The 26,740-nt window shown below is 39.2% G+C and overlaps 2 protein-coding genes across 3 annotated transcripts in view; both read left to right on the top strand.

Annotated features, from left to right (window-relative positions):
- septin5a (septin 5a) overlaps window positions 1-22,339 on the top strand; it is a 29,600-nt gene extending 7,261 nt beyond the window's left edge. Inside the window, exons 1-11 of one of the 2 annotated variants that reach the window (XM_033620060.2) lie at window positions 10,083-10,290; window positions 12,922-13,012; window positions 13,146-13,232; window positions 13,916-14,039; window positions 14,177-14,311; window positions 14,542-14,659; window positions 14,746-14,847; window positions 16,939-17,035; window positions 17,119-17,254; window positions 17,422-17,524; window positions 21,151-22,339. In XM_033620060.2, coding sequence (XP_033475951.1) covers window positions 10,216-10,290; window positions 12,922-13,012; window positions 13,146-13,232; window positions 13,916-14,039; window positions 14,177-14,311; window positions 14,542-14,659; window positions 14,746-14,847; window positions 16,939-17,035; window positions 17,119-17,254; window positions 17,422-17,524; window positions 21,151-21,213 — 1,131 coding nt within the window. In that variant the 5' untranslated portion in view covers window positions 10,083-10,215 and the 3' untranslated portion in view covers window positions 21,214-22,339. Of the gene's footprint in view, window positions 1-10,082; window positions 10,291-12,921; window positions 13,013-13,145; window positions 13,233-13,915; window positions 14,040-14,176; window positions 14,312-14,541; window positions 14,660-14,745; window positions 14,848-16,938; window positions 17,036-17,118; window positions 17,255-17,421; window positions 17,525-21,150 lie in introns of those variants that run through there. The other variant, XM_033620062.2, reaches the window with a different exon arrangement.
- Window positions 22,340-23,073: 734 nt separating this feature from the next.
- On the top strand, window positions 23,074-25,092 carry gp1bb (glycoprotein Ib platelet subunit beta). The gene is made up of 2 exons (XM_033620063.2): window positions 23,074-23,211; window positions 24,335-25,092. Exon 2 carries the CDS (start codon window positions 24,347-24,349, stop codon window positions 24,953-24,955), a length of 609 nt encoding a protein of 202 aa, XP_033475954.1. The 5' UTR covers window positions 23,074-23,211; window positions 24,335-24,346; the 3' UTR covers window positions 24,956-25,092.
- Window positions 25,093-26,740: the final 1,648 nt, after the last annotated feature.

Raw genomic sequence — 26,740 nt, 5'->3', positions numbered from 1 at the left:
CTTCTCTTCAGTGGGTTTTATACGTCACACTGCAGTGCTCATGTTCATGTCATGTTCGGCTGTGCATTTCAAGAAGCTTTTAGAAAGTAACTGGAGGCTGACCCACATAGAGAGATTCTTTGAAGAAATCTTTTCAAGTATTTTTGTTGGCCTTGATAGGTTTGGGATTAGGTTCTTTGGAAATAAGGATCAGCGGTCTGAGCAGTAATACAATGAAACTAATGAAGAGAATTAAGATTATTTCATAACCATTCTCTGGGTGATTGTAAACTGCAAAAATAATCTGAATTCTATTTTAATCGATCATGTGCAAAGTTCGTTTTTGACCAGAAAACACTGAAGTTTTTCATTAACTTCCTGTAAAGCAAGTTACTCCATATTTTTCTTGAGCTTGACAGTTTATTCTTGACCCAAGAGACAACTCAGTGTCCACCTTTTAACTTGTTCTGGAGCTTTTGACCTCATCACATGTTGGCAAAGATTCTCAGTCATCCGGGTCATGGTAATCTTAAGTGCTATATCATAGGCAACTGTACTTGCTTGCGTTACTTGAAGGCATTTCGCCTCTCATCCAAGAAGAGAACTGAAGAAGCCTCTTGGATGAGAGATGAAGCATCTTAAGCACAGCAAACAAGATAACCTCATCACATGTTCTTCATCAGCATATTGAGTTTGCTCAGTTGTCATGAAATTGTAGATGTTCAAACATTTCATGATTTTGAGCACCTCTGAGACTTCCCATCCACGCTGAGCTCAACACTTCTCAATCTTGACTTTTAGTTAACCGCAAATCGAGTTGGTTTCCATGGTTAAAACTGAACTGTCGAGCTCAACTTTTTAGACAACGTAGATCAGAAGTCTGAAAGATTCTCAGAATCCCTAAAATGAGTAAATGGACCATTGTTTTTCAAGTATACAGTTTTTTCCCCCGAAACAGCTGGGCACTGTAGTTTTAAGCAAACGTTTCTCAAACAGGAGTAAATGGTGCATTTGTTGTGGACAATTTTTAGCTGTGGATTGATATACATTTGGTGTACTAGCAGATATTTCTGGCAACAGTGTATGTGGGATTGCAATGGGTGGCATTGTACATCTCTGCAAACAATTCATCACATTTGTATGTTTTTATGTAGTGGATATGTTGAAACTTTGTGTCTCAACAATGCTGTGGTTAATATGTGGTTATGTTTAGGCACAAAAACAAATTGGTTATGGTTAGGAAAAGATGTTCTGGCCTTAAATACCTAGTTTTGGGGGTGTTTTCGTAGTAAAATTAGCTGCTTTTCATTGCACTATCTCCACTGGAAAAACAGCCACGGGTTGCTACAAAACACCCACGTTTGGGCACTAAAAAGCTGCGGGACACACAGAGACAGGTCTCCAGTAAACATCTAGTTTTGTAGTTTGTTGGTTACAAACGGTGGTCTGCATCTTGGCAGGGATCACACCTAGGTGTCATGCTAATGGCGAGTTGTGTTTTTTAATAGTTTTTGGACGACCATGGAGCTCGACCACACAGAGGAATAGAATGTGTTAGGTTTAAACTACATAGATGATACTTGTTAGTAGGATCAGTTCATTGCTGTTGATTTATCCTGGAAGTATCAGAAGTTGTGTTCTAATTGTGTTGTATTTTTGTTTTGCATAACTTCCAACCTTTGAAAAAATTGCTTTCCCGTAACATTTAGCTGACTGGATCCTTCTGCTAAAGGTTCAGGGATAATACATGCTCATACCAGTCAAGGTTACAGCCATGGTCTCACAAGTGTCCGTTGTCATTGAATAGGCGGATACTAAAGCTGGGCTACGATGGCTGAAGTGTCCTTCAGTGAGGCAATTTTATTGTTGCCTGAGCAATTACATGCTGTCAGATTAGCATGTTAAAGAACCAAGTGCATGCAGGCCTTTGCATCTCCAAGGAGAGAAAACAGAGGAGGGAGGAGGTCAGGGGCCTCAGGGTCCATTTATGTTGTTTTTGTACCCCTTCTGCTTCTGTCTTACCCGCCGTTACCTCTCCTATCTCCTCTTATCTCTCCCTCTTACCCTCTCTCGCCTCACCCGCTGGTGGGCAGGCAACAAATTAAGTTGAAGCAGTCGGGGTTAATGGTGTGAACGTGTCAGCTGGACGGCTGCAACATGCAGAGAAGTCGTCAGTAAAGGTCACTGCTCTTCACTGCTGCATCACAGGCCGTCTGGCTGCTTTAAGCCGGGAACACATTACACCATTTTAAGCCCAGTTTTCAGCACTATAGGACAGAGATGATGCAAGTTCTAGATCACTGTGAGTCTGCATCGGTCAGAGCAGGGGTGGAAAGTACCACTAGTAATTCCTCTTTCACATCGATTTTTGAGAAGCTGTTGTAGAGTAGATTGCTGTTATGGTGTTACATAGAATATTCAATTTAATTATTCCTTTTTCCTGTTGTAGAAAATATTTAAAGTGGGAAAGAAAAAAACTTAACAAATTTTCTCTTTTTGTGACGAAAAGTTGAATTCTTAAACAGTATAATGCACCTTTGCCTAAGTTAATACACCAAGGGGGCTTTGCTACTATAGACACAGAGATGGTTTAAAAACAAAGCGGCACAATTTCCTGTATCTGTGTCATGTGTGTTTAGCCACTGCCCCACTCCTTAAGGAGACTAGCAGCAATCTTGAGTTCATTCATTGCAAGAGAAGTGAACGTGAGCTCAGATTATGACCGATTCTTTCGCCTCATAGTCAACAAAGTAAATATTGGACCCATATTTTACAATCCACATACCTGTATTTGTCTCAGCATCTCACTCTTGAGGATTTGTCAACAACTGATATGATCTTGTACTGTGTTGAGATCAGATATGAAGGTAGCAGACAAACATAAGAATGAGGAGCAAACGTTAAATTTATGCAGTATTTAGTGTTGTATTCTTTCCGTATCATTGGCACAGCAATGTGTTATCTTTTGTTATAGAGCATCTTTGGTCTGGTACCACCAATACTTTGCCTAATGTTTGCAAACTTTAGATAGATTGTTGTATAACTGTCAGTTTGCTGACTGTAAAACTATACTACGTTCCCTACGTGGGATACTCTGTTACATTACATTTTAGCGTTTACCATTATTCTTTAAAAGCTCCATAAATCACATAGAGTTCTCCACAGAATTGCATTCTTATCACAAATAGACAGTTTGAAAATAAACTACAGTTATTGTATTTTTTGTTCTACCCATTTTCTTCCTTGTGTAAACCTGGTGCCTACATTAAACCACAATGCAACTCTTAACATGTAAAATTTGTGGTGGAGTTCCCCTTTCAGAAAAGCTTTCTCATACCGACAAGACAGTCACCACTTTGGAGAGTATCACTATACTGGAGAGTGGTTAGATGTTGTCATGTTAAAATATTTAGGATATTTAGGATAATAAGTAAGAAACTTGAAAAGAAGCTCAAACACTTGTTTTAAGGTTTAAGTTATGCCATGATACCTCAACCTCAATCCTTTACACACTGGCATGCATGAAAAATAGGACACGTCGTCATGGATACTCCACAGACATTATCTTGTACAAACACGATGATGATGAGTCTTTTTTATGGTCAGTCAGGATTTAAGCCTTAAGTTTTCAGTCTTCTTCAGCCTGACTGCGTGTCCGTTGTGGTGTCTCATCACTGAAGCCTCTTGACAGTGTTTGGCAGCAGGGAGTGATGGGTATGCTATTGGACCAGACTCATTTGGATTAGGTTTTATATGTGTGTGTGTGTGTGTGTGTGTGTGTGTGTGTGTGTGTATGAGTGTATATCCTGGCAGTGGAGCTGACTGCTGCGGCCTTTTGAGAGTCGTTTCCTTAAAGGCCACGGCTTTGTATGACTGAGAGGAAGAAGGCAAATGCTGCCTGCTGATTGAGTGGCTGATCTCTGGATCTGTGCCTCTGCAGTACCGTCCAACATATTGACTGACTGACAAACAAACAAACAAACAGACAGAGTCATTGTGCATTTATACACTAAAATAATAATCTGACAGTGAGGAAGTCTCTTCTTGTTCTTGTTGTAAAGAGCCAAAAATGGCATAAATCTTCGAACATGTTGTCATCCAAATGACAGACAGTTGGCAGTTGATGAAGCTTTGCATTAGAAATTTTGTTTGAAAGTATAACAAGTTTTACAACAAACTTCCAAAACAGTAAACACAAAGTGCATTCAGTCCTTAAAATGGACGGACAGTGTAGATCAGCAACAACTTAGAAAATCTATTAAAGGTATAGTATGCAGTAGGGGTGTCCATATAATCGTTCACGATAATAGCAGTATAATTTTTAATGATATGAAAAATTCATGTAGTGATACCCACAATATTTTGACCCGTGACACGTTTTTGTCATACTGTTACCCTCGGCAACAACAAGCATGACGGAAAGTGAAATTATTGTAGACTCTGCAGTGGTTCCAAAAAGAGGAGCAGCTTCAGTACTGTGGAATAAACTGTGCAGTAGTTATGGTAGCATAACAGCCTGTCACAGGTTACAGCGTGATGGTTTTTTTTGTACCGTTTTCTGATCTTTTATATACAATGAACATATTATTTGACACAGAACATAACCATTACTTGCAACAGTGGTTTCAAAGTGCTATAAAAAAAAGACAGAGAAAAAAAATAGTAAAACAAGATGATGTCGGGCTCAGTGGCTCAGTGAGTAGAGCGAGCGTCCTGTATACAATTTCTGCCTGTGGCCCTTTGCTGCATGTCATTCCCTCTTTCTTCACCTTTCATTCTTAATACTGTCCTGTCTAATATGGCAAAAAACATGAAAATAATAATTTTAAACAAGACAATGTCTAAAAACATGCACACAAATGAACAAACCACAACATATGGAATAAGTATGCGAATGCCAAGACACCAAGTGCATTTGAAGATGTGTTGGGGTTTTTTTCATCTCCAGTTCCAGGCTCAAAAACCACTTCTGCCCCTGAACTCCACAAATCACCCCCCACCCAAATAATATAACGTGCAATAATATCTTCATAAGGTGCAATAACATTTGGCACAATGTACAAATAGTAGCTTCTAATATGTCACTTCTCTATATCACTTAATCCAGTTTTTATCTTTCTTTGTTATCATTTGTCTGTATGGCAAGTTTGTGTGTGTGTGTGTGTGTGTGTGTGTGTGTGTGGGTGCGTGTGGGTGTGTGTGGGTGCGTGTGTGTGGGTGCGTGTGTGGATGTACTGTTTTAGAGCTGCACAGCAAATTTTATTGGACAATGTGCAATGACAATGAAGGCATTCTGTTTTATTTTTAAGTTGCCCCCTCACAGCCTGCTGCCCTGCTGCCCGTCATTAGTCCTGACTCATGGTTTGTCCTTAACATCCCTCTGCACCTGCCATACACTCTATCTTCCCTCTCTCTGTGTTTGATCAGCTGGAAGAGGCCCAAAGAGGCGACGCCGAGTCACAACTTTGATAACTTTGTCAGTCCACAACTGTCTGTCTTCTCCTATTTTACAGTACAAATGCATAACAGCAACTATGACAATTTCTAGCAAGTTTTCAACCTTTTCGTCTAGTTCAAGCAATGATAGACTAAGGTCAGTAAGGGCTTGTTATAAGGTCTATTTTATTTTCATTTATTTCTCTTTCACAAGAGGAAGGAGAAAATAAAGTGCAAATAAGACAAAAACAAAAAATCTGTCCACATTAAAAATGCATAAATGAAAGATTAATGAATTTATATAGATAATTCAAAATGGGTTCAGGCTTCTCCTTTTCAAACCTGCCTATAACCTCTAAATTAAGTGTACTTTGCCCTTTCTGGACAATTTCCCCCCCCCCACCTCCCTATGGATTTTTTTATTCTGTAAAGCATCTTTGAGTATCCTGAAAAGCGCTATATAAATCCCAGGTATTATTATTATTAAGACAGGACAAAGGGAACAAGGACAGAGGGAAAACAACGGAGACAGAGCATCATATACATAAATATGTGGATGCCTATATATACAGTTGCATCTTTTTCTTAAGTGTTTTAGGAAACCATCCAAGTTCTTTTGGCCACTGAGTGAAAACAATTAACTAAAAATAGCTAAATGAGAGAATAAGCCTTGAGCTACATCTTTACACCTGTCACACACAGTTTGGTGATATTAATGTGCAGATTTTATTTTATTTAAGAGGGAAATAGACAAGTTTTCATTATAAAGTAAATGTTTTTTTTTTTGTTAAGATTATTTTTGTGGCCTTTTTGTCTTTAATGACAGGACAGTGAGTGAAAGGGGGAGACAGAGAGACAGTGGGGACTGACATGCTGCAAAGGGCCACAAGCTGGATTCGAACCCGCAGCCACTGCTGCAAGGTGATGCCTCTGTATATGGGGCGCCAGCACTATCCACTATGCTACCGACACCCCATTATAAAATAAATGTTGATTGCACAATGTAATGGCTGTAGAATAATGACACCATCAGCATTAATATTGGTTCATCAAAAGCCTTGCTTTCACTACGCAGTTCTGTCTGCCAGTTGGTACAATCTTCAGGTAAAATGAAGGCTTGATTTACAGCACGAAGTAAGGGTGTCAACCATTGCACAACCCAAAGAGTCTAAAGTTGATGGTCTATCCTAAGTTTGCAAACATTAGTCTTCAGGGCCCTCTGTCTGAAATATTTTCATTTGAACCCTTAACCACGATTTTTCTTCTAACCCTAACCAAGAAGTCCCTGTCTATCCTGTGCTCTTTTTAGTTGCTCAGCTCTGAGGAACAGAAAGCGATCTGGTCGTCTTTGCCACAGCAGCGCCGACAATAATACCAATTCGAAGCATTAGGGTTAAAAGTTTAAAAGTTGTCCGTTTCCACTTTAAAGTTTAAAATATCAGGATAACTTTAAACTGTTTAAATTTGTATCTACAGATTGTAACTCACTTCTGTGATCTAAATAGCCCGTTATTCCAAATCTCATTTGGTACCTCAACATTTAACCCAGGAGTTTTTACCTGAGAGGAGAACACAGCTACAAAAACTTGACATAAAGTGTCTGGAGTGAGGGTGTGTATGAAAACGATTGTACAAGACACAACTTTTTGGCTTCACTTGATGTTTAATTGAGCATAATGTGGAATTTGCAAGTAACAAAAGAAGTGTGACTGGCTAAGATTATATTTAGTGTGTCTTTCTGGTCGTATGTGAGAGAAAGGGACAGCTGGCCACTGAGAAAGACTGAAGGTGGGGGGTTCAGCTGGGGGGCTTTTGTAATACCATTTCAAGACATCTGTTCTTTTCTTCTATTCAGATTGACCCTCCCGACCCCCTCAACACACACTAACACACTCTTTCATGTCCACAATGATCTAAAGTCTTCATCTAGCATCTCTGAACTAAAGTTTGCATCAGCACCACGGTGGCTCAGAGTGTTTGTCCCCCTCAGGAGACATCAGCAAGCTCAGACCGTGAAGTGTTATATTAGAGTTGAGTCCTCTGTCGCCCTCCGGTGGTGTGGAGTAAGACTGTCACATCCTGTACGTGGCATCACCGCGGGGTGTGCCGACTTTGGGGAAAGAAAAGAGAGAAAAAAAAGGTTTTTATTTCAAAGCGCATTTGAGCTCTGCTACCCACATCATGTATGAGCTGGACACACCCACACACACACACACACCACCGTCACATCTGGAAGCAATCGGCTGCAACCTCTGCCATGAATTGTACCTCATTCACCTCTACACACACAGACGCGCACACACACACACACACACACACACACACATACACAGACACATACAAACATGGCACCACAGATATTTGCTACAAGAAACAAATTGATTGATTAATATAGAACATGTGACATATGTGAACTAACATCAATATTAAAAGAGGAGTTTGATATTTAAGGAAATATGTTTAGTTGCTTTGCTGCTGAGAGTTGGATGAGAAGATTGATACCATTCACACTGTACAGTAAATATGTGTAAAGCTCACTAATTATCGCATTATATTTTCTTTAAAACAAGATTTTAGTGAGTTTTAGACGTGCTGTGGATTTTGTTACTTAGAGCCAGGTTTCCCTCTGTTTCCACTCTTTGTGCTAAGCTAAGCTAACAACCTGCTGGCTGTAGATTCATATTTAGTCCACAGACATGAGAGTGGTATCAGTTTCTCATGTAATATGCTGCAGGGAATAAGAATGTTTGAGGCTATGTGGATTTGCAGATAAATATCAAAATAGCCTCAACAATAAGTAAAAATTTATGCTAAGTATGATAAGCAGTGTCCACCTGGGGCCCCTCATTGCATTTCAGATATTTACAGATATTTAGGAGTTGTTGGCAAGTCCACCAAAGATTAAAGAAAAACCCAAGAGATTAATACAGATTTGTGTATCAGAACTGCTTTTTTTTTTCTTTTTTTGTCTGTCATTAGAGCCCGGTCTCACTCTGAAGTTGTCGAAATCCTAATAAGCTAACATTAGCCACCCTACAGTCCCACCGCCTGTGATGTATTTTCATGTGGCAGCTGTAGTGGCCCAACTTGTATGTAAAGGCAGCAACAGAAAGTTTGCTGATCCGGCGGGGAGTCGGAGCTTTAGTTTGCACTGGCTGGATTTGTGTTGCGGTGGCGGCTGACAGGGTCACTTTCTGGGGCTGCTGCTCGTTCTCCTCCCAGTGAGTTGGTCTGTTGCAGTGGGAGTGAGGCAGTGTTAGCTAAATAAACATGAACTTGAATTAGCTGCAGACTTGGGTCTTTAGCTCCACTTAGCAGAAGGCCAAACCATCAGCAACATTTTGCTCTCCATCTCTGAAACACTTTGGCGATATTGACACGTGTTTTGTTTCATTTATTGTCAGACTCTCCACTAGATAAGTCCATCCTTATTTCTTGCTTTGCAGTGCAGGACTCTCTGCCGTTAAGGCTTTCACTGAAGAGATGTACACGCGCATCTCCATTTGTAGAACAGCCAGTAGAAACGCCCTCTCTCTGAAATGATCTATGATTGGCCAGAGTCTGTTTTCACAGGCTAGATTTTCTAAAGCCTTAAAAAAAAAGGGCCAAGAGGAGGTGCAGAAGTCTTGTTTTCTCTCAGACCACTTGAATTACAATATGCTGAAAGTTTACCATGGGATTTTTGCTCAGTGACGAGCTTTGCTCATCTCCCCACCCCTCAGATTGATCATGTGACCCTTTGGAGGGGCCTGATCCCTAACTTAGGCCCGGATTAAACGTCCTAACTTTAATGAAGTTGTTTAAACGACCAGCTACAACAGTGAAGAGCTACTTATGAATTTATGCATTAGTATTAAGAAGCGAGCTGTGTAATTAATATATCCGTCACAGGCCATTTTTTGCAGAATTAGTACTTTTAATTTGATGTTTTAGTTACGTTTTGCTTTTGATACTTCTGTGGTTTGACTCGAGCAGGACTTTTACTTGCAATGGAGTAATTTCATGTTATTTTATTGGCGCTTTACTTAAGTAATGGATCTGAGTACTAAAAAATAGCACCCTTGGCCTAAGGCGCTCAATAAGAACCACTGGTCTAGATGATGCTGAGCAGCCTTTGTTCAGCACACAGACACACACAGACACACACACACACACACGGACTGACAAGTTAATTTACTTGATAATCTGATAAGCTCAGTCCACAGGCCTGTACTTGCAGTGTGTGTCTTGATCTGCTGTTTGTTCTGCAGCTTTTGTCACTCTCAAGTTCAAACTAGTTCTTTCTTTTATCTACACTTTCTGTCTGTTCCCTCTCTGTCTGCCTTTCCTTGGTGGTCATTTCTCTCAGAGTTTTAGAGCTGGGGGAGGGAGTACAGGCCGAATGAATGAGTTTCTTTTAGACGTTCGCTTCTTCCATCCCTCCCTTGTTTCCTCCCTCAAATTGCCACTTCTCTCCTACTCCCTCTCTCCATTTCCCTCCCTCACAGTGAGAATTCCTCCGTACCTGTCTGAACAGGGAGCGTTGGAGTCGCTGTAGGGCAGAGGAAGGAAAGAAATATAAGGAAAAGAAAGGGAATCAAGAGAAGGAAAGTAGGAGGAACAAAAGGCACATATTTAAAGAGCACAGACAGGGAGGAGGTGTGTTAGTGACAATTTGGGAACGGACACAGAGCGAGAGACGAGTTTATCAGGATCTCAAGGCTTCAGATTTTGCTTTTATTCCCACCTCCCTGCTGAGCTGTTTTTCAACTTTCTGAGACCCGTGGCTATTTTGGTCTGTCAGTGTTGGAGCGGTTTGGGATGGATGCCATCATGCTGCAAGAAAAACTGGTGGAACGGCTGCTGTGCCCACGAGTGAGAACAGCCAGGCAGAAGGTAAAAAAAGTTGGATTTCTAGGAGAAAATGGGCAAAACAATAGACAAAAAGAGTGGAGAAATATCAGAAAAATTCAAAATACAATGAAAAGTAAAGACACAGAGTTCAGGGAAACTTTATAAACGAGGAGTCCTAACACATGTGGAGTCAGTGCCAGCATCTTTTGGTGTTAGCTCTGCTCTTCTGCTGAGGTGTGTGACAGATTTACTTTGTTTTTATGACTACTCACTGATTTATCTAAAGCCTTCCTCATTCTGACTCCTCTGGCTTCCTGAAGAGCGTGTCTGCCATGCACTGATTGCACCACCAGTGTTTTTTTGTGTGTCTTTTTTCTCAATGTGATCCTCACCCGAGGGGGCTGTCGGAAATGCCTATGACAAGTTATGACAGCTTATAAGGACTCTGACTGTTTGTTTGGCTCATGTGTTTGCAGAGCGCAAAAAGAGCTTTTCAGGTCCCTTGAATGTAGCTTCTGTCTGTGTGTGAATGCTCTTGACGGGCCTCGAGTGTGTATTTATATCTACACATGTCAACGCGTACTGTCGGGTGAAGATGACGCTCTGCCAGATGCAGCAGAGAAAACCTGCAGGACTGAGAGTCACTGTGTGACACAGTGAGCGACTGGTATCCTGTGGCTCTCTTTGTGTGTTTCTGTGAGAGTTTTAATGGAAAATCTGAGGCGCTGATTTATTCTCAGCTGCTCACAGAGGAATGTTGTGCACGTGTTTTTCCATGCAGTTGTAGATTTTCTGTCTGTTGTGGTCATTTTTTATTGCATCTGACGCTGCCAGATACTTTGTGTTTTCACATTAGAAACCCTCTGAGCGCTCTCACAGCTATTTGGTGTCTGCTTCTATTTTTAAGCTGTTGGTTTTTGATCTTTTATTGTTGAGCTCAAACAATTAGTTCATTATTCAATGAGCTGAAAGGTAGAAAAAACTTTTTTTGAGTATCAGTTAATTGTTTGAATCATTTTTTAAGGAAAAATGCAAAATAATCTCCGGTTATAGTTTCTCAAATGATAGAATTTTTTACTTTTGTTTTCATTTTAAGTTAAAGTCCATAGTCTCGGCATCAAAATATACTTTCAAAAGTAAAGGACTCATCATGGAGAATGAAGCATTTGAGAATAATATATAGACTATTATATGAATTCTAATGTTGTCTTAACCTATAAAGATCTGTCATAATGTATTTGTTGATCACATATAATTTATCTGAATTATGGAATTAACTAGTATCTAAAGTTATCAATAAATGTAGTGGGGTAAAAAGTTCAATATTTGACTGTGAAATATAGAAAAGTAGATGTAGTACAGTACTTACAGTAAATATATGTTGTTGCCTTCCATCACTTGTCTTTTGTGATGTAAACTAGATATTTTTGACTTTGGACTGCTGGTTGAACAAATAAGCATTTTCAAGACATCACTTTTGGCTTTAAGAATCTATAACATTCATCTTTGTTTTTTGTTATGCCTCGTGCTGGTGATACCAGTGGCCGTAAGTAGTGTGTTTTCAGGTTGTCTGTCCGGCTGTCCATCTGTCCCATTCCCCTGAACACGATTTCTCAATAACACCATGAGGAAGATTCTTCAAATTTTGCACAAATTTCCAGTGGTCTCAACGACAAATTGATTAGTGTTTAGTGGTCAACGGTCAAGGATTTTGTGATCTAATCTTTGTCATTTTCATGAAGGCAATATCTCAACAAGACCTCCTGGGAATTCATTTAAAATCTGGCACAAATCTCAACACGGATTTAAAGATGAACTGATTCATTTTTCGTGGTCAAAGGTCAATGTCACTATGACCTTGCATCTGTTTCATTCTCATGAATGCAATATCTCAAGACCTTAATAAAATTTCTTCAAATTTGGTTTTAACATCTACTTTGGCTCAAGGATGTACTGAAGAGAATTTGGTAGTCAAAGGTAAAAGGTTAAGGTCACTGTGACCTCATGAAACATGTTTTTGGCCATAATTCAGGAATTCATACGCTAATTATGACACAATTTCACACAAATGTCGAATAAGATAAAATGATGAAGTGATGACATTTTATATCTGCAAGGTCAAAGGTCAGCTCCACTGTGACATCATAATGTTCTGCAAAAACACTTTTCTGGCCATTACTTAATGTCATATCTCATGAACAGAAAGGAGACATTTTGTCAGATACTGACCTGATGACACTACTCTTGGGTGCCCACTCTGAAACTGTATTGGCTGTAAAGATCTTGTGTGCTGCGGGGGGCAATATGTATGTGAAATATCCGTGTTTTCACAGACATGGATTTAAACTGTAACTGCAACTTGACGGTTCGCAGAGGCAAAAAAACGCAAAGCGGTCATTCTAGTTTACTTTCAGTCGCCCAACCAATTTTAGCTCAGCCAACATTCCAAAACCCAAAGATATTCAATTAACTATCACATGATATAAAGAAAAACAAACAATCTTTACAAATGAGATGCAGCTCAAGAATATTTGTAGATTTTGCTTGAAAAAATATTAAAACAGTTAATTAAACAGTCATTTTCTGTAGTTCTACGTTATTGAAACATTCACAAAGCATTAATAAATACTGAACACCTCCCTCTTCTTCTTTGTGTGTGTTTTTCTGTCCCAGGAGAAACAGTATGTGGGTTTTGCAACTCTGCCCAACCAGGTCCACAGGAAGTCTGTGAAGAAAGGCTTTGATTTCACGCTGATGGTTGCAGGTCAGTTTGTAGCTGAAGATACAGCTGAAAGTGTACCTAATAAACCAGCATCTTAATTTGTCTGGATTTATTTCAGATTAGATTCACACTCACTGTGACCATCTGTGTGTCTGTTTCTGTGTCTGTGCTGCAGGAGAGTCTGGTATGGGTAAATCCACCCTGGTCAACAGCCTGTTCCTCACAGACCTCTACAAAGACAGGAAGTTACTGAATGCGGAAGGTGAGTCTTTATGCTATTTATTTTCTCTCTGTATCAGTCATAATGAACACACTGCCCTGCTGTTTATATAAACCAGAACACCATCTGTCTTACATTTAAAAACAGACCATTCATCTCCAAATCAAAAATACATATTTTTCCTCTTACCTGTGGTGCTATTTATCACTTTAGATTGTTATGGTGGAGTTGCAGAGTGTTGCAGATATTGGCCGTAGGTATGTCTGCCTTCTCTCCAATATAAAAGAATTAGTCACTCAGCTTGTAGTGCACAAATCTCCGAACAATACAAAAAATACATTTGACCTCGTTGTGAGCAGTTTTATGTAGGAACTATTTTCTTTCTACGGAACTACACTCACGCTTTGAGCTCCATAAGCCAAACGCCATCTAGTTCCATTATGTTGGAGAGAAGGCAGACATCTCTAAGGCTGATATCTCCAACACTTGGCAACTCACACTAAAACAATATGGAGTGATAAATAGCACTAGAGCTAGAACTAATAGCATTAGACAGTCTGTCTAATCTGACTGTTTTCATGTTTGTTCAAGAGTCTTATCTTTTGATGTCAAATGACTTTGTAAAGCAGCTTTGTAATAGTTGAATAATGTCCATCAATCATGCCATTATCACTTAAAGCTTAAAAAACCCACCCCATCTCCCTCTCTGTATCGATGCTCTGCAGAGCGCATCAACCAAACTGTGGAGATCATCAAACACACTGTAGACATAGAGGAGAAAGGAGTCAAGCTCAAGCTGACCATCGTTGACACGCCGGGGTTCGGAGACGCTGTCAACAACAACGAATGGTGAGCTGGAAAACCTGCTGCTGTGACATGTGCCTGTTTCAGCCTGAACATTTGAATTCACAGTGTCTGGAGGAGCTGCTAATGTTGTCTGGGTGTGTGTGTGTGTGTGTGTCTGTGTGTGTGTGTGTGTGTCCTAGCTGGAAGCCGATCACAGACTACATAGATCAGCAGTTTGAGCAATACTTCAGGGATGAGAGCGGACTGAACAGAAAGAACATCCAGGACAACAGAGTCCACTGCTGCCTCTACTTCATCCCTCCGTTTGGGCACGGGTAATACCACACACACACACACACACACACACACACACACTTGACCTCCATGGCAAATTTCAGCCTCCTAGGGTGAAAATTGTGGATGCAAAGGGTGGGGAAATTTTTGTGGAGTGAGCTTTAGAGCTGCTGGTTGCAGCTAAAATAAACAACACCTTGTACTCATCAGTTTAATCTGTTTTTATTTGGAGGACTTCCCTCTCATTCCCACTCTGGATTTCTCTCCGCAGGCTGCGTCCGGTGGATGTTGAGTTCATGAAGGCTCTGCATGAAAAAGTGAACATAATTCCTCTCATCGCAAAAGCTGACTGCCTCACGCCCAACGAGATAAAAAAACTCAAAGACAGAGTGAGTCCCACAACTGCAGCTCTGAGCTGAATTCAGCATGTTTCACTGTATTGAGGTTATTCACCATGTTTCTGATTTATCTACAGATACGAGAGGAAATAGACAAGTTTGGCATCAAAGTGTACCAGTTCCCCGAATGTGACTCCGATGAGGATGAAGAGTTTAAACAACTTGACAAAGAGCTGAAGGTGAGTCAGATTCCTGTGACAGAGTCCAGTTTATTACCTGGTTCACTGTGAGGGGAAGTAACTGAACCTCTGGCCTAGAGCTGCACAATATATCATTTAAAAAAAGAAAAAAATATCATTATAATGTCAAATTGGGCAAAAACACATAACGAAAGACTGTCGTATTAAACTCAGGGATTTTTTTTTGAGTATTAGTAGAAAACTGCACTTCCAAATGTAACTTTCATTCTTTTTTTAATTAGTACCTTTGAGTTCAGGTCAGTCAATACATCTACATGACATTAGACAATTAAATGGCCTAATCGAGCTATAACTGAAGCTCAACTTAACTGCGCATGTAAACGTCCTGAGTCTTAATTTGTACAATAAAAAATGTTGGAAATGATTTCCTTTTATGTTTTAATTCAAGAAGCAATTTCTGTTAAAGCAGTATACTAAAAGCAGCAGAAGGGCAGAACTATGTTCATTTTAATATCTGTTTATTTATCTCAAGTAATATCGTGCAGCCCGTCTCTGACCACAAACTGAGGTCATTCCACTTCTGTGGGGTTTATAGGAAAATTTATTTTCTCTCTCTGGGTCGTGCCAGGATTTTAGAGGTACTAGAGAACACACCCTCTCTAAGAAAATACTGACAAGACACCGAAGGAATGATTTTTAAAATGATATTTGTACCATTTTGTAGTTAAAAATATAAATATTTTTAAAATTTTATTTTTTTAAATTTTCCTAATGTACAGCTCCAAATGCTGTTTTCAGGTATAAAATGCAGATGCAGAAATAGTAAATCCTTTTTCATTTATTCATTTCTTTATGTAGTTTGTATTCAAATATAAATATCAGAACTTCTTAGAAAAAAAAAATCCACAGGACATGACCATAGACTGTATAAAATAATGGACACAGCTACTATGAAGTCACCCACTGGTGTGTGGACTCCTGGTTTGAAGCCTTTGGCATTTCAGCTGTCACAATCTTGATATTTTGGAGCCAGACGTGACCATATTTGGACGAGAGGGTGGAGCTGTGGAGAAGCGAGTAGTGGATCTGACTCAGACTGTAGCGAGGTTTTGTGGACAGCCTGTCACCCAAAGCGACCCACTCTTAAATATACATAACTCTAAGCTTTAACAAATGTAAACAACAAAGATTGAGCCCCTGTACAGTTGTCATGAATCTTGAAATTAGCTATAGAGACCGAAAGTGTTATTTGCACCAGGCTGTAAGCATGTTTATTTCTGCTGTAAAGTTTAACAGGGGGTTCTATGGGTATTGATGCTTCTGGAGCCAGCCTCTAGTGGTCATAGGAGGAACTGCAGTTTTTGGCACTTGTATTGGCCTCATTTTTTCAGTCCTGGCAGTTGCTGCTTCAACATGTCCTCATTGTTCTGAGTGTACACAGCCCTGTTTTCACATACTCCTTATGGGATGTCCAGCCATCCAGATAATACCAGTTTTATGTGCCAAGATTCTTAGATAATCTCTTATTCTTCACTGACAGCGGAGAGGAAGTGAAGTGTTAGTTCAGTTTTTGGTCCTCAGTGCACTGAAAAGTCACATTTGTGAGGCTTAACAGCAACTGGCTTTCTCATGAATGACTGTGTAACAAAGGGAAAAGTGTATGTGCTGATTCTTAGAAAGAGACATGACTTTTTAAAGATATTTGTGATGCTATGAGAAACAAACAAATTTCATGTTCAAAATGTTTGGGATGGTGGCAGAAACCTCAAAAGATGGACATCTTAAAACCTGGGCACCTAAAACTATCTTCATGACTTGACATCACATTTTCACTGCAGACATTTTGATGTAGGATCTAAATAATGACTTTATTACCTGCTGCTTTGCATTGCAACAACTTCAGGAATGGAGCCATTGTTTATGTTGTGACATGAGTTCCCTGATCAGCTGGGAAAATCTGTGTGAGAACATCTCCATGTGTCAGCAGTTACAGTCATGCCTCTTTCAAGCTGCTCAGTTTTTTTTAACATGTATAAGTGTGTGAATGTGTGTCAGGGCCCAGTGTGCTCAGTCAGCTTTCCTCCAGGTAGATCAGGGTTAAAAAAACAACCCTCATGTGTCTGTGTGCAGGAGTGCACCCCATTCGCTGTGATCGGCAGTAACACTGTGGTGGAAGCCCGAGGGCAGAGAGTGAGAGGGAGACTTTACCCCTGGGGCATTGTTGAAGGTATGTTCATAAACCTGTTATTAGACACTGTTCAGATGTCATAACTAAAATTACTTAGTGAATTTACGAGTTTCTTTTCTCAGTGGAGAACCAGTCGCACTGTGACTTTGTGAAACTGAGGAACATGCTGATTCGTTCACACATGCACGACCTCAAAGACGTGACCTGTGACGTCCACTACGAAAACTACAGAGCGCAGTGCATACAGGAGATGACCAGGTTTGTGAAAACATGAGAGAGAGAATGTTTGGTAAACATCTCAAATAACTGCTGATGTTCACAGACTTCAGCACAGATTTGCCTGCTTCACCTCTCCTCCTCCTCCATCTCTTCTTCACCTCCTCCTCCTCCTCCTCCTCCTCCTCCTCCTCCTTCTTCTTCTTCAGTAAATTGGCTCAGGACAACCGTATGGAGAGTCCCATCCCCATCCTGCCGCTGTCCACCCCGGATGTAGAGACTGAGAAACTGATCAAAATGAAAGATGAGGAGGTACTAAGAAACTTTTGCTTTTTGATATTTCGTGTTTTGATTTTTCATGTATATATTGTAGCTGCGTCATAGGTCTTTGGTAGTGACGGTGTAGTGTTATGTCCCTGTGTCAAAACAAGATGGCATGAAGCATGAAGTTCATTCACCTCTAAGAGATTATTTCACGTAACTTGAATGTAATTTAATGGTCCAACCAGTAACACATAAAGATAAAACAACAACGATTGGCCAGCTCACTCAGTGTAAAAGTCCGTGATACAGGCAGGCAGTCCAAAAATGCATCCAAGGCACTCTGAATGTAGTTAAAAATTCTTTATTAATACATGGATAACCAATGTGTTTCGACTAGAGAGTCTTCATCATGGTCTTCATCAGTGTGTAACACGTGGTGTGACTAAAAGGCTGTTACTTGAACTTAATGGCTCATTAAATGTATTTTCTTAAGTTCAGTTCACTTAATAGATTTTAAATTAGAACAGCTAATGAACAGGCTACTTTAGTGAAGGTAGGTAGGTAGTTAGCAGCAGTTAATTTCGATCATGTAAGTAGCAAATAAACAAAATAATCATACAGTAGCAGACAGACATAAAAACATAGGTTACTAAAGGAAGTATGAAAACAACATATAATGATTTGATTTACATGTCCAAAAAGGAGTGGGAGGAAGTAAGTAGGAATTTATTTATTCCCACCCCTTCTCCATAAATTAATAATAGTCAATTATGTAGCTCCCCAGCAATATAAAGCTGTACAATAATTAATTCTCCCAGACCTATTCTAATATATTAAATTAATTACCAATAATAATTATCTTACAGCAAGATATAAAATAATTACAAAATACTTTTCTTATATATACCTTATTCAAAAAAATAATCTCATCTTTATATCCTTATCTAATCATGACAGATGTGTTTTGCTTTGTCAAACTATGTATATGTACACAAACATAAAAGTAAAACAATGCTTCTTCTTCTTCTTTTTACTATAATTATTACATAATGACACATGTGTCAATGGTTAGTTATTTATCATATTACCTGATTATAAGGGAAAAACAATAGAAGTCACTATTCGTTTAGTAAATACAAAGAAGAAAGCTAAAACAAATGCATAATATAACATTTAATTTAACAGCTACACCGGAGAGAAAAAAATATAAGCATAAATATCTAAAAAAAATAAACACTTATTTAACAACACATTCTCACTCCCAACCCATCAAATACTGACACTTGGTCAGTGGCCTTATCCTCCTGGGACCCAGAAGAAAAAAGTTTTGATATCAAGATTTGTTTTATGTAATTTAAGTATTTGACTTGAAAGAAACATTTTGCATCAAAAAAAAATTCAAAAATATTATTTATTTATTTTTTATCACATGTCCTCTGTAGAGGACATCGGGACTTAGTCGGGTCTTAAATTTCCAGAGTTAGTCAATGAGTTTCAATTGAGTTACAATGGGATTATGGGGTATTTTATGCTTTATCTCTAAATAAATGAGCTACAAAGGATTTTTACTCCCCTGGAATTATGTGGCTGTCTTCAATGCTTAACACTATGATGGATAGCTGTAGCAAGGTAGAGTGTATTCTTAATAACTATACCAATGGGCCTGGCGTTGCAGTCAGTGTGCAGGATTGGTACCCTGTACCACTGGGTTTAAGGGCCTAGTGGTCCAACTGCACTCGCCCCTCACTATCTATGATGTGATGAGGTGTAATGCTTGCTATGTAGACATTTAACACTCGCCCAGGCAATAAGAAGTAATGGGGAGCCCCATAGTTTGACCCATGACCCCTATGTGACAGACCCCAAAGACCAGGTAAACTTTATTGTGTGTGGTGGCCTAGGAAGGGTAAAGAACAGTGGAGTGAAGCTTTATAGATACTATTGTATGTGTGAATACACTCTCAGCAAGAATTGTCATTGTTTAAAGGAAATAGAGCAAGAAGTTTCTCGAAATCCTCCTTTTAGGTAGTATCCTACCATAGATGCATGGGAATGTACGTTCACCTAAGGTGTTCTTTTTTTCCAATACACCTCCAAATTCTTGCATACACATTACTTCAGAGTCTCACTCCAAGCCAAATTTCAGCTTTCACACTGACTAACCTTTAAAATGTATTAGAAATTATGAGAAAAAAAACGTCAATTGAAATTGAAAATTTAACTAATTGAAATTGGTTAAAAATAGGGGGTACTAAGTCCTGATGTCCTCTACAGAGGACATTGAATAAAAGGTGTATTTTGAAAATCTTAAAATTACTCTGGATTTCTGAAATCTCTAAATTAAAGTTAAGACCCTTATATTCAGGAAACTAATTAAATATTAACAAAATAATCATAACTTTTACCAGAAAATGATCAATTACCACTCTGGCAGCAAAAAACGAGAAAAACGTAATGGCAGCCATTTTGAAAAGGGTGTCCTAGGTGCCCCTCCTGCATCCATTATAGTTGCCTCAGGACAGCGTGTCAATTTATGCTTGTTTCATGCATAGCATTTTTTCAAAATAAAGTTGTTTTCACAGGAAATGTACACTTACTGAATGTAATTATAATTAATATATTGTCGGCACTGAAATATAAATGTATACAGAACATATACGGATCTCAATAGCGTGGCTTAAAATGCAAAAATGTTCCAATAAGAACAAGTATATGTATATTTGTGTTAAATATTCCAAAAAGAAAGAAAGAAATATACTCAGTCACCGTTTCAGTCATTAACCTGAACAATTCAAAGCAATTACACATTATTATATGTATATTATATAGGTCAGTTCTGTACATGAATTTAACATAACATGTACATACATTTACATATTGTTGGGACAGTGGTGCAGTGGTTAGCATTGTCGCCTCACAGCAAGAGGGTTCCAGGGTTGGGGGAGCCCTTCTGTGCGGAGTTTGCATGTTCTCCCAGTGTCAGCGTGGGTTTTCTCCGGGTACTCCGGCTTCCTCCCACAGTCCAAAGACATGCAGGTTAATTGGTGACTCTAAATTGTCTGTAGGTGTGAATGTGAGTGTGAATGGTTGTCTGTCTCTATGTGTCAGCCCTGTGATAGTCTGGTGACCTGTCCAGGGTGTACAGTGCCTTGCCTCTCTCCCAATGTCAGCTGGGACAGGCTCCAGCCCCTCCGCGACCCCTAACAGGATAAGCAGTTACAGAAAATGAATGAATGACTGAATGAATTTACATACAATACAATAAATCAATTGCAAATGTCTGTTCTCCACTAATGTATATATCAAATACTCACCTCATTACCAAACATATTGCTCTAATTTCTACCCTCTATAATACCATTGTGAATCCAGTCTGATAGCAGATTCTACCATGTCTTTGGAGTCCATTAAGACATATGATTTAATTTAATCCAACTTTTCATTAATAATGCCCTGAACGAAAGCCTGTATTTAGTGCCAGTATTTCTAAATTATTAATAATCCTAGCAGTATATGTGTATTAGAGTCCCTGCGACGTTTTTAAATCCACAGCAGTGATTATTATCTTTAAGCCAGAGTCGGTATGATATTTAATCTATTTTAGGATTAAGCCCACACCAGCTAGCTTCAGGATATATGTATGACTTTAAGCAAACGTTCCTCTCTGTCCGCAGCTGAAGAGGATGCAGGAGATGCTGAACAAGATGCAGCAGCAGATGCACGACAAAGACCAGTGATGTCCTCCTGGTCTGCAGCGCCGCCTGCTGTTTCCCCCCTGAATGACAGTGAGACCTTCAGACATTGAACATGGATATCATGTGTTAGTGGCGACTCTGGCTGTACATTTACCCTCAGTTTGGTGCTTTGTATAGTTTGTCTGCCTGGACGGTTGTTTGTCAGAGCTTTTTTTTTTTTTTTTCTTTTTTTTTGATCTCTGAAACTACCCGTTTGCCCACTTTGAGCCCCCTCGCTGTGGTTTAACAGTCTTAACATATATAATATAAATGCGTAATTTAAATTACTACTCAGTGTATCTAATTTATAAATGCAATGCTAAACTTTTTAGATATTTTGTCAGGGTATGATGCTACAAGATGTTTTGTAAAGATATTTAGGCTGTTGGTGATGTTAAGATTTGATGGATATTGTTTTTTATTATGTGTTTGTGAGTGTGTGTTTGGGTGCGTGAGTGTTTGTACTTCCTCCAGGTATCCGTCCATACCCCCCCACCCCCCATTTATCCACAGTGACTTCACTTTTGTTAAAACTTTTACTCTTGTTAATTTGCTCTCTGATCCTCATAAATACCTTTTATGTGACATTTTTTCTTTCACATATGGCAAGTCAAAATATCCTCTCCCAGCATTTTTACATGTGCTGGCTGAGCTGAAAATGCACTTATTGCCAGTGGCTTACTGTGAATGGAGAGCCTTTGACATAATGAGAGGGTCGGTGCAGTGCAGGGTGCATGTGCAAGCATGCTGACATTACTCATATCCGCTACATGCTGTGGGCCTATTTTTACTGCTTTATAGCCGATGCCCTGTGCTTGTATTAAAATGCATCATGACCTACAGTATGCTTTGTTGCCACTAAGGAAAAAAAAAAACAGATCAACGATGAGGAGAAAATACTGTGTTAATGCTTCTGTTTTAAATGTCTCTCCTTGGAAGTGAGTTGCTGCATTTTGCTGGTGAAGATGTGTATCCTGTGTGTGAGTTAAGACTGTCTGAGAGCGTGTGTGTGTGTGTGTGTGTGTGTAGGCCAATGCCGAGGAACAGTACATATTTTGCCTGAAGGCTGTGAGCTCAGCCTGTGCCCTGTTTATAAATGTGTGACAAATAAACTCTTGTTTCTCGTCAACCTGCATCACTTTGAATGTTACAGTGTTAAGGTCCAGTGAGCGCAGCACCAACATCCTCCGTCACTTCCGGCTGTCATAGTCTGAACAGCAGGGCTCCGAGCTGGAGCTGCTGCAGGAAAGCATTATCTGCTGATTCATGTTTATCTACTGCTGCAATGCTTCCTCAGCACTGCACACAGCGTCTTCTCCCTGCCAGTCAGAGCAGACACAAGCAGACGTAACATTAACAGTAACGACTAATCTATTAGTTGTCAGTTATTAAATTAATCACCTAACGAATTTGATAGTCAATGAACTGGTTTGAGTAATTTTTCTAGGAAAGACAGTCAAAATTCTTTAATTCCTGCTCCTTAAATGTGAATACTTTCTGATTTCTTTACTCCTCTGACTGTAAACTGAATATGCTTGGTTTGTGGACAAAATAAGACAAATAAGGACGTTATGTTGGGCTTAGAGAAACTTTTTTACCATTTTCTGCGATTTTATAGACCAGAAAATGGATCAGTTAATCAAGAAAATAATTGCAAGATTACTCAACAATAAAAATAATTGTCAGTTGCACTAATTAAATACTGTCTCTATTGTACTTCTAAGTACTGTAGTACCAAACTCTTCTTCTCAGAGAACCTCCTACAATTCATAAGAAATTAAGGACCTCAGATAAATAGTTACTGAGGGACTTCCCATGTCCTGTTAGACATTTCTGCTCGTGTGTGTGTTGTAGCCTTGTGTGTGTGTGTGTGTGTGTGTGTGTGTGTTCATATTTGTCTGGGGTGTTTTATCAGTTAGTGCCAGCTGCCTGCAACACACACACTCGGCTCAGAGTGACCTAAGAAACACAGTCCTCTCCTGAAGACACGCAGAACTGAAGGTAAACGACTCTCCTTTATAATTACTGACATTAAAACATTGTTTAGTGACCCATCACTCCAGTTCTTTTCAAAATATGATAGTATTTAGAAACCTGCCAAGTTGGTGTGGAAAATTCAGTTTGACAGAATTACCCAAGCTGCTTTTAAGAGCATGGAAATATATTTTACATGATACATGTCAAACTTTTTTCTTATTAAAAATGTATCAAACAAAAATCCATAGTCAGTAGGTCTATTGATGCTTTGAGCCATCATCTGCTTAGCAAACGACCTCATGTGGCGTTACAGAAAAGACTCCATAGACCTGACCTCAAGGTTGAAATTTAGATTTAAAGAAGACATACTGTGTGTGGACGCTCATCAGACATGAAGGGAAGTGGAGGTCTTTTTGTCAGTGCACTGAACTAACAAAACATCAAGAAGAAGGCTGTATGTTGTGAAATTTCCAAAATATATTATTTGTTACATGAACATGTAATGTCATGTTACATAATGCTATGTTTTGTACTATATGGTACTTTAGTAAATTGTATAATGTTAAGTGTCAGATACTAAACCAGTGGTAAACAAGGGTGTAGGTTTCATTTAAACATTAGGGGAACACATATGAGACAGGGGATTTGGGGACCTCCGCTAGAAATTTTTGAGCATCAAACACTTAGTTTCCTACAATTTGGTGATTTTTTTTTATGCATTAATTTCTGTCTTTTCTGCATCAATTTATGGTGGAATTGTCTTAAATTATCTACTAATTGACCAGACCAGTATAAAGACCTGCATCATTACAACAACACAGCAAAGTACAGCTTCACGACGCACACGTCTCTGACATAAAATCATAAACTGACAAAGATGGTGGTTACTGCAGGACTCCCCTTGGATTACATTCATTTCTATTTTCTAATAATTTTAGATTCAAACAGATCCTAAAAGACAAATAAAACGTACGTAAAATAAGATGAGACATTGTTAATCCCCACGAAGGAAACTAGGTAATGGGTATCATCATGTAATTAATCTGTGTTTAGGGAACAAATAATATTGAGTCATTCCTACGATGTGATATCTGATGTCTAACAAAAACCTCTCCTCTCCTCTCCTCTCCTCTCCTCTCCTCACCAGTGATTGGTAACCATGAAGGGGCTTCTGCTCCTGTGTCTGCTCCCCCTGTTTGGAGGTCAAAGGTCATCAGCATGCCCCCACCTTTGCTCCTGCCATGGCAGTCAGGTGGACTGCAGCAGCAAGTCTCTCACCTCCTCCTTGCTGCCCACTAGTTTCCCTGTTGGGACCACCTCCCTCCGTCTCCACAACAACCGGCTGGCCACCCTCCCTAATGGGCTCCTGGATGGTTTGACCTCCCTCAACTCGGTCTCCCTTCATGGTAATCCCTGGGTGTGTGACTGTGGGGTTCTCTACCTGCGAGCATGGCTGCTGCATCATCCCGCCACTCTCACATCACACCTGGGTGTCAACTGCAGCTCCCCTCCTGGCCTCAGAGGGCGGCTGGTGGTAACTTTAACAGAGAGGGAGGTGCTGGAGTCCTGCCACTACTGGTACTGTAATCTGGCTTTGGTGTCACAGGTTTGTCTGTTTGTGTTCGTGGTGGTGCAGGGGGCTTTACTGGCAGCTCTCATTGTGTTCCTGAAGAGGTTTGAGAGGATTTCCAAAGAGGCGAGGAAAACCATGGACGAGAGCTTCACAGCTGGGGAGAGTCTGATAGACAATGAGTACACGCCTTTATAGGACAGCAGCATCTGAGATGGAAGAAGAAGAGCTGTTTATCATTTGCACAGCAGAGAAAATGTCTCTTACATGCTTTTGTTTTTCAGACTATAATTACAAAGTTCATTTTAGGCACAACAAGGAGAAAAACTAAAAGGAAAACCCTCAATAAATGAGTAGAGAAACATATGCAGATGCTTCCATACAGGAAACAAGTGGAGGGGTGTGATAAGTATGAAAATACCATGACTCTGAATCCGGTTTAATTTGTTACCATGTAGGTTTTTACTTACCAGTACAAGGAATTTGCTTTGGTAAATTTGTGCATTAGATAAACAAAGTAAGAGAAATTAAATTAGAAATAAAAGCAATATTGCAAAAATCAAGAAACATGAATACAGAATAGAAGAAATTTAAATAACCTATGAAAAAAATACCATAAACTATGTACAAGACATCTGAATTAAAATGAAAGACCTGTTTTAAGAGGTGGTAGTTTGTGCAGAAATGTGCAAAATTGTTCAAGGAATGAGCAGAAGTTCACAGTATAAAGAACATATACAAGAAACATATAATGTTCAGAGATAAAGTTCCAAAGATGTGCCTTATTTAGTCCACTAAATGATGTGAATCATGTGCTTCATCACCAAATCTTAAAAGATCTCAGGGAGATTTCACTGAAACTGTTCTGGCAGCTTGATGGCCCAACACCTCACTAAGACACGTCTTCGACTATGTTTGCCTCCCATCTACATCCATATAGCACCATAGAACAGACTAAATGAAAATAAAGATTAAAACAGCCTAAAGCACAAGTGTCTGACCAATTTTGGACTCTTAAACCAATGTCTTTATTTGAGAGGAAATTTTCTTGTAACAATATATTGGATTATATGAATTAAAATCAATGAATTTAAGGACCCCTTAGATATGATTATTAGACAGTTGTGATGTAGTGAACAGGACATTTTACAGATGACAAATGAACTTGTACAAACCTATCACTTTGTTAATTATCAGCCAGACTTTGATACTGATGTGTCTGTGTTTACACGTCACTTGATAATATTGCAAATGTAAAGCTTCAGTCTGTACAGCTGCACTCATCACTTGCTCACAATGAACACTTTTTATTGACATAATATTAATGACAATATGAAGAAAGTCCAGCTTTCTACCCAAAGTTTTGACAACACAGATCCTTTCTGCCTGGTTGAAATATCACATTTAAATTTTCTATTTTTAAAGGCTCATGTGGTTTAAAAAAAAGATCAATAAAAATGTGTTTTTAGCACCTTGAGATGCTTTATTTGCAGATGTGAGCAATCAAAATAATCTCAACTGAAGACTTCCAACTGGTCCTACCAAAGGATCTAGATTTCTCCTTCAGGGTTAACACAGTTTAACACATTCATTGTCATACTTGCAATTACCCATGTTGTTGAGCTAGTGTGCTTTCTCTGAGAAACAGCTGTTCAGTAGTCACTCAGGAAGTAGCCCTTAAAAATAAAAACTCTGTACCAGAAATTCACTGTACTTCAAACTTAAGTGTGTGTGGATTTTTTTTATACTAATTTGGTATGTTAGCAGGTCACTTGTGGACCATTCAGAATGAACCTGTGACCCACCAGTTGGGAACCACAGGTCTAAGGTACATTATGAATATCTTATAGAGTGTTAATGTGTATGTGTGTGTGTGTGTGTGTGTGTGTGTTTAAATATTGTAGAAATGTCTTCATCAGAAAAAATGAATCACAAATTACTCTGATTTTCTGATTTTTTTAGACGTTTCTTTTTTTGTATTTG

Source organism: Epinephelus lanceolatus, chromosome 9 (assembly GCF_041903045.1).
Source record: "Epinephelus lanceolatus isolate andai-2023 chromosome 9, ASM4190304v1, whole genome shotgun sequence".
NCBI lineage: Eukaryota > Metazoa > Chordata > Actinopteri > Perciformes > Serranidae > Epinephelus > Epinephelus lanceolatus.
This window is presented reverse-complemented; position numbering and strand designations above follow the sequence as displayed.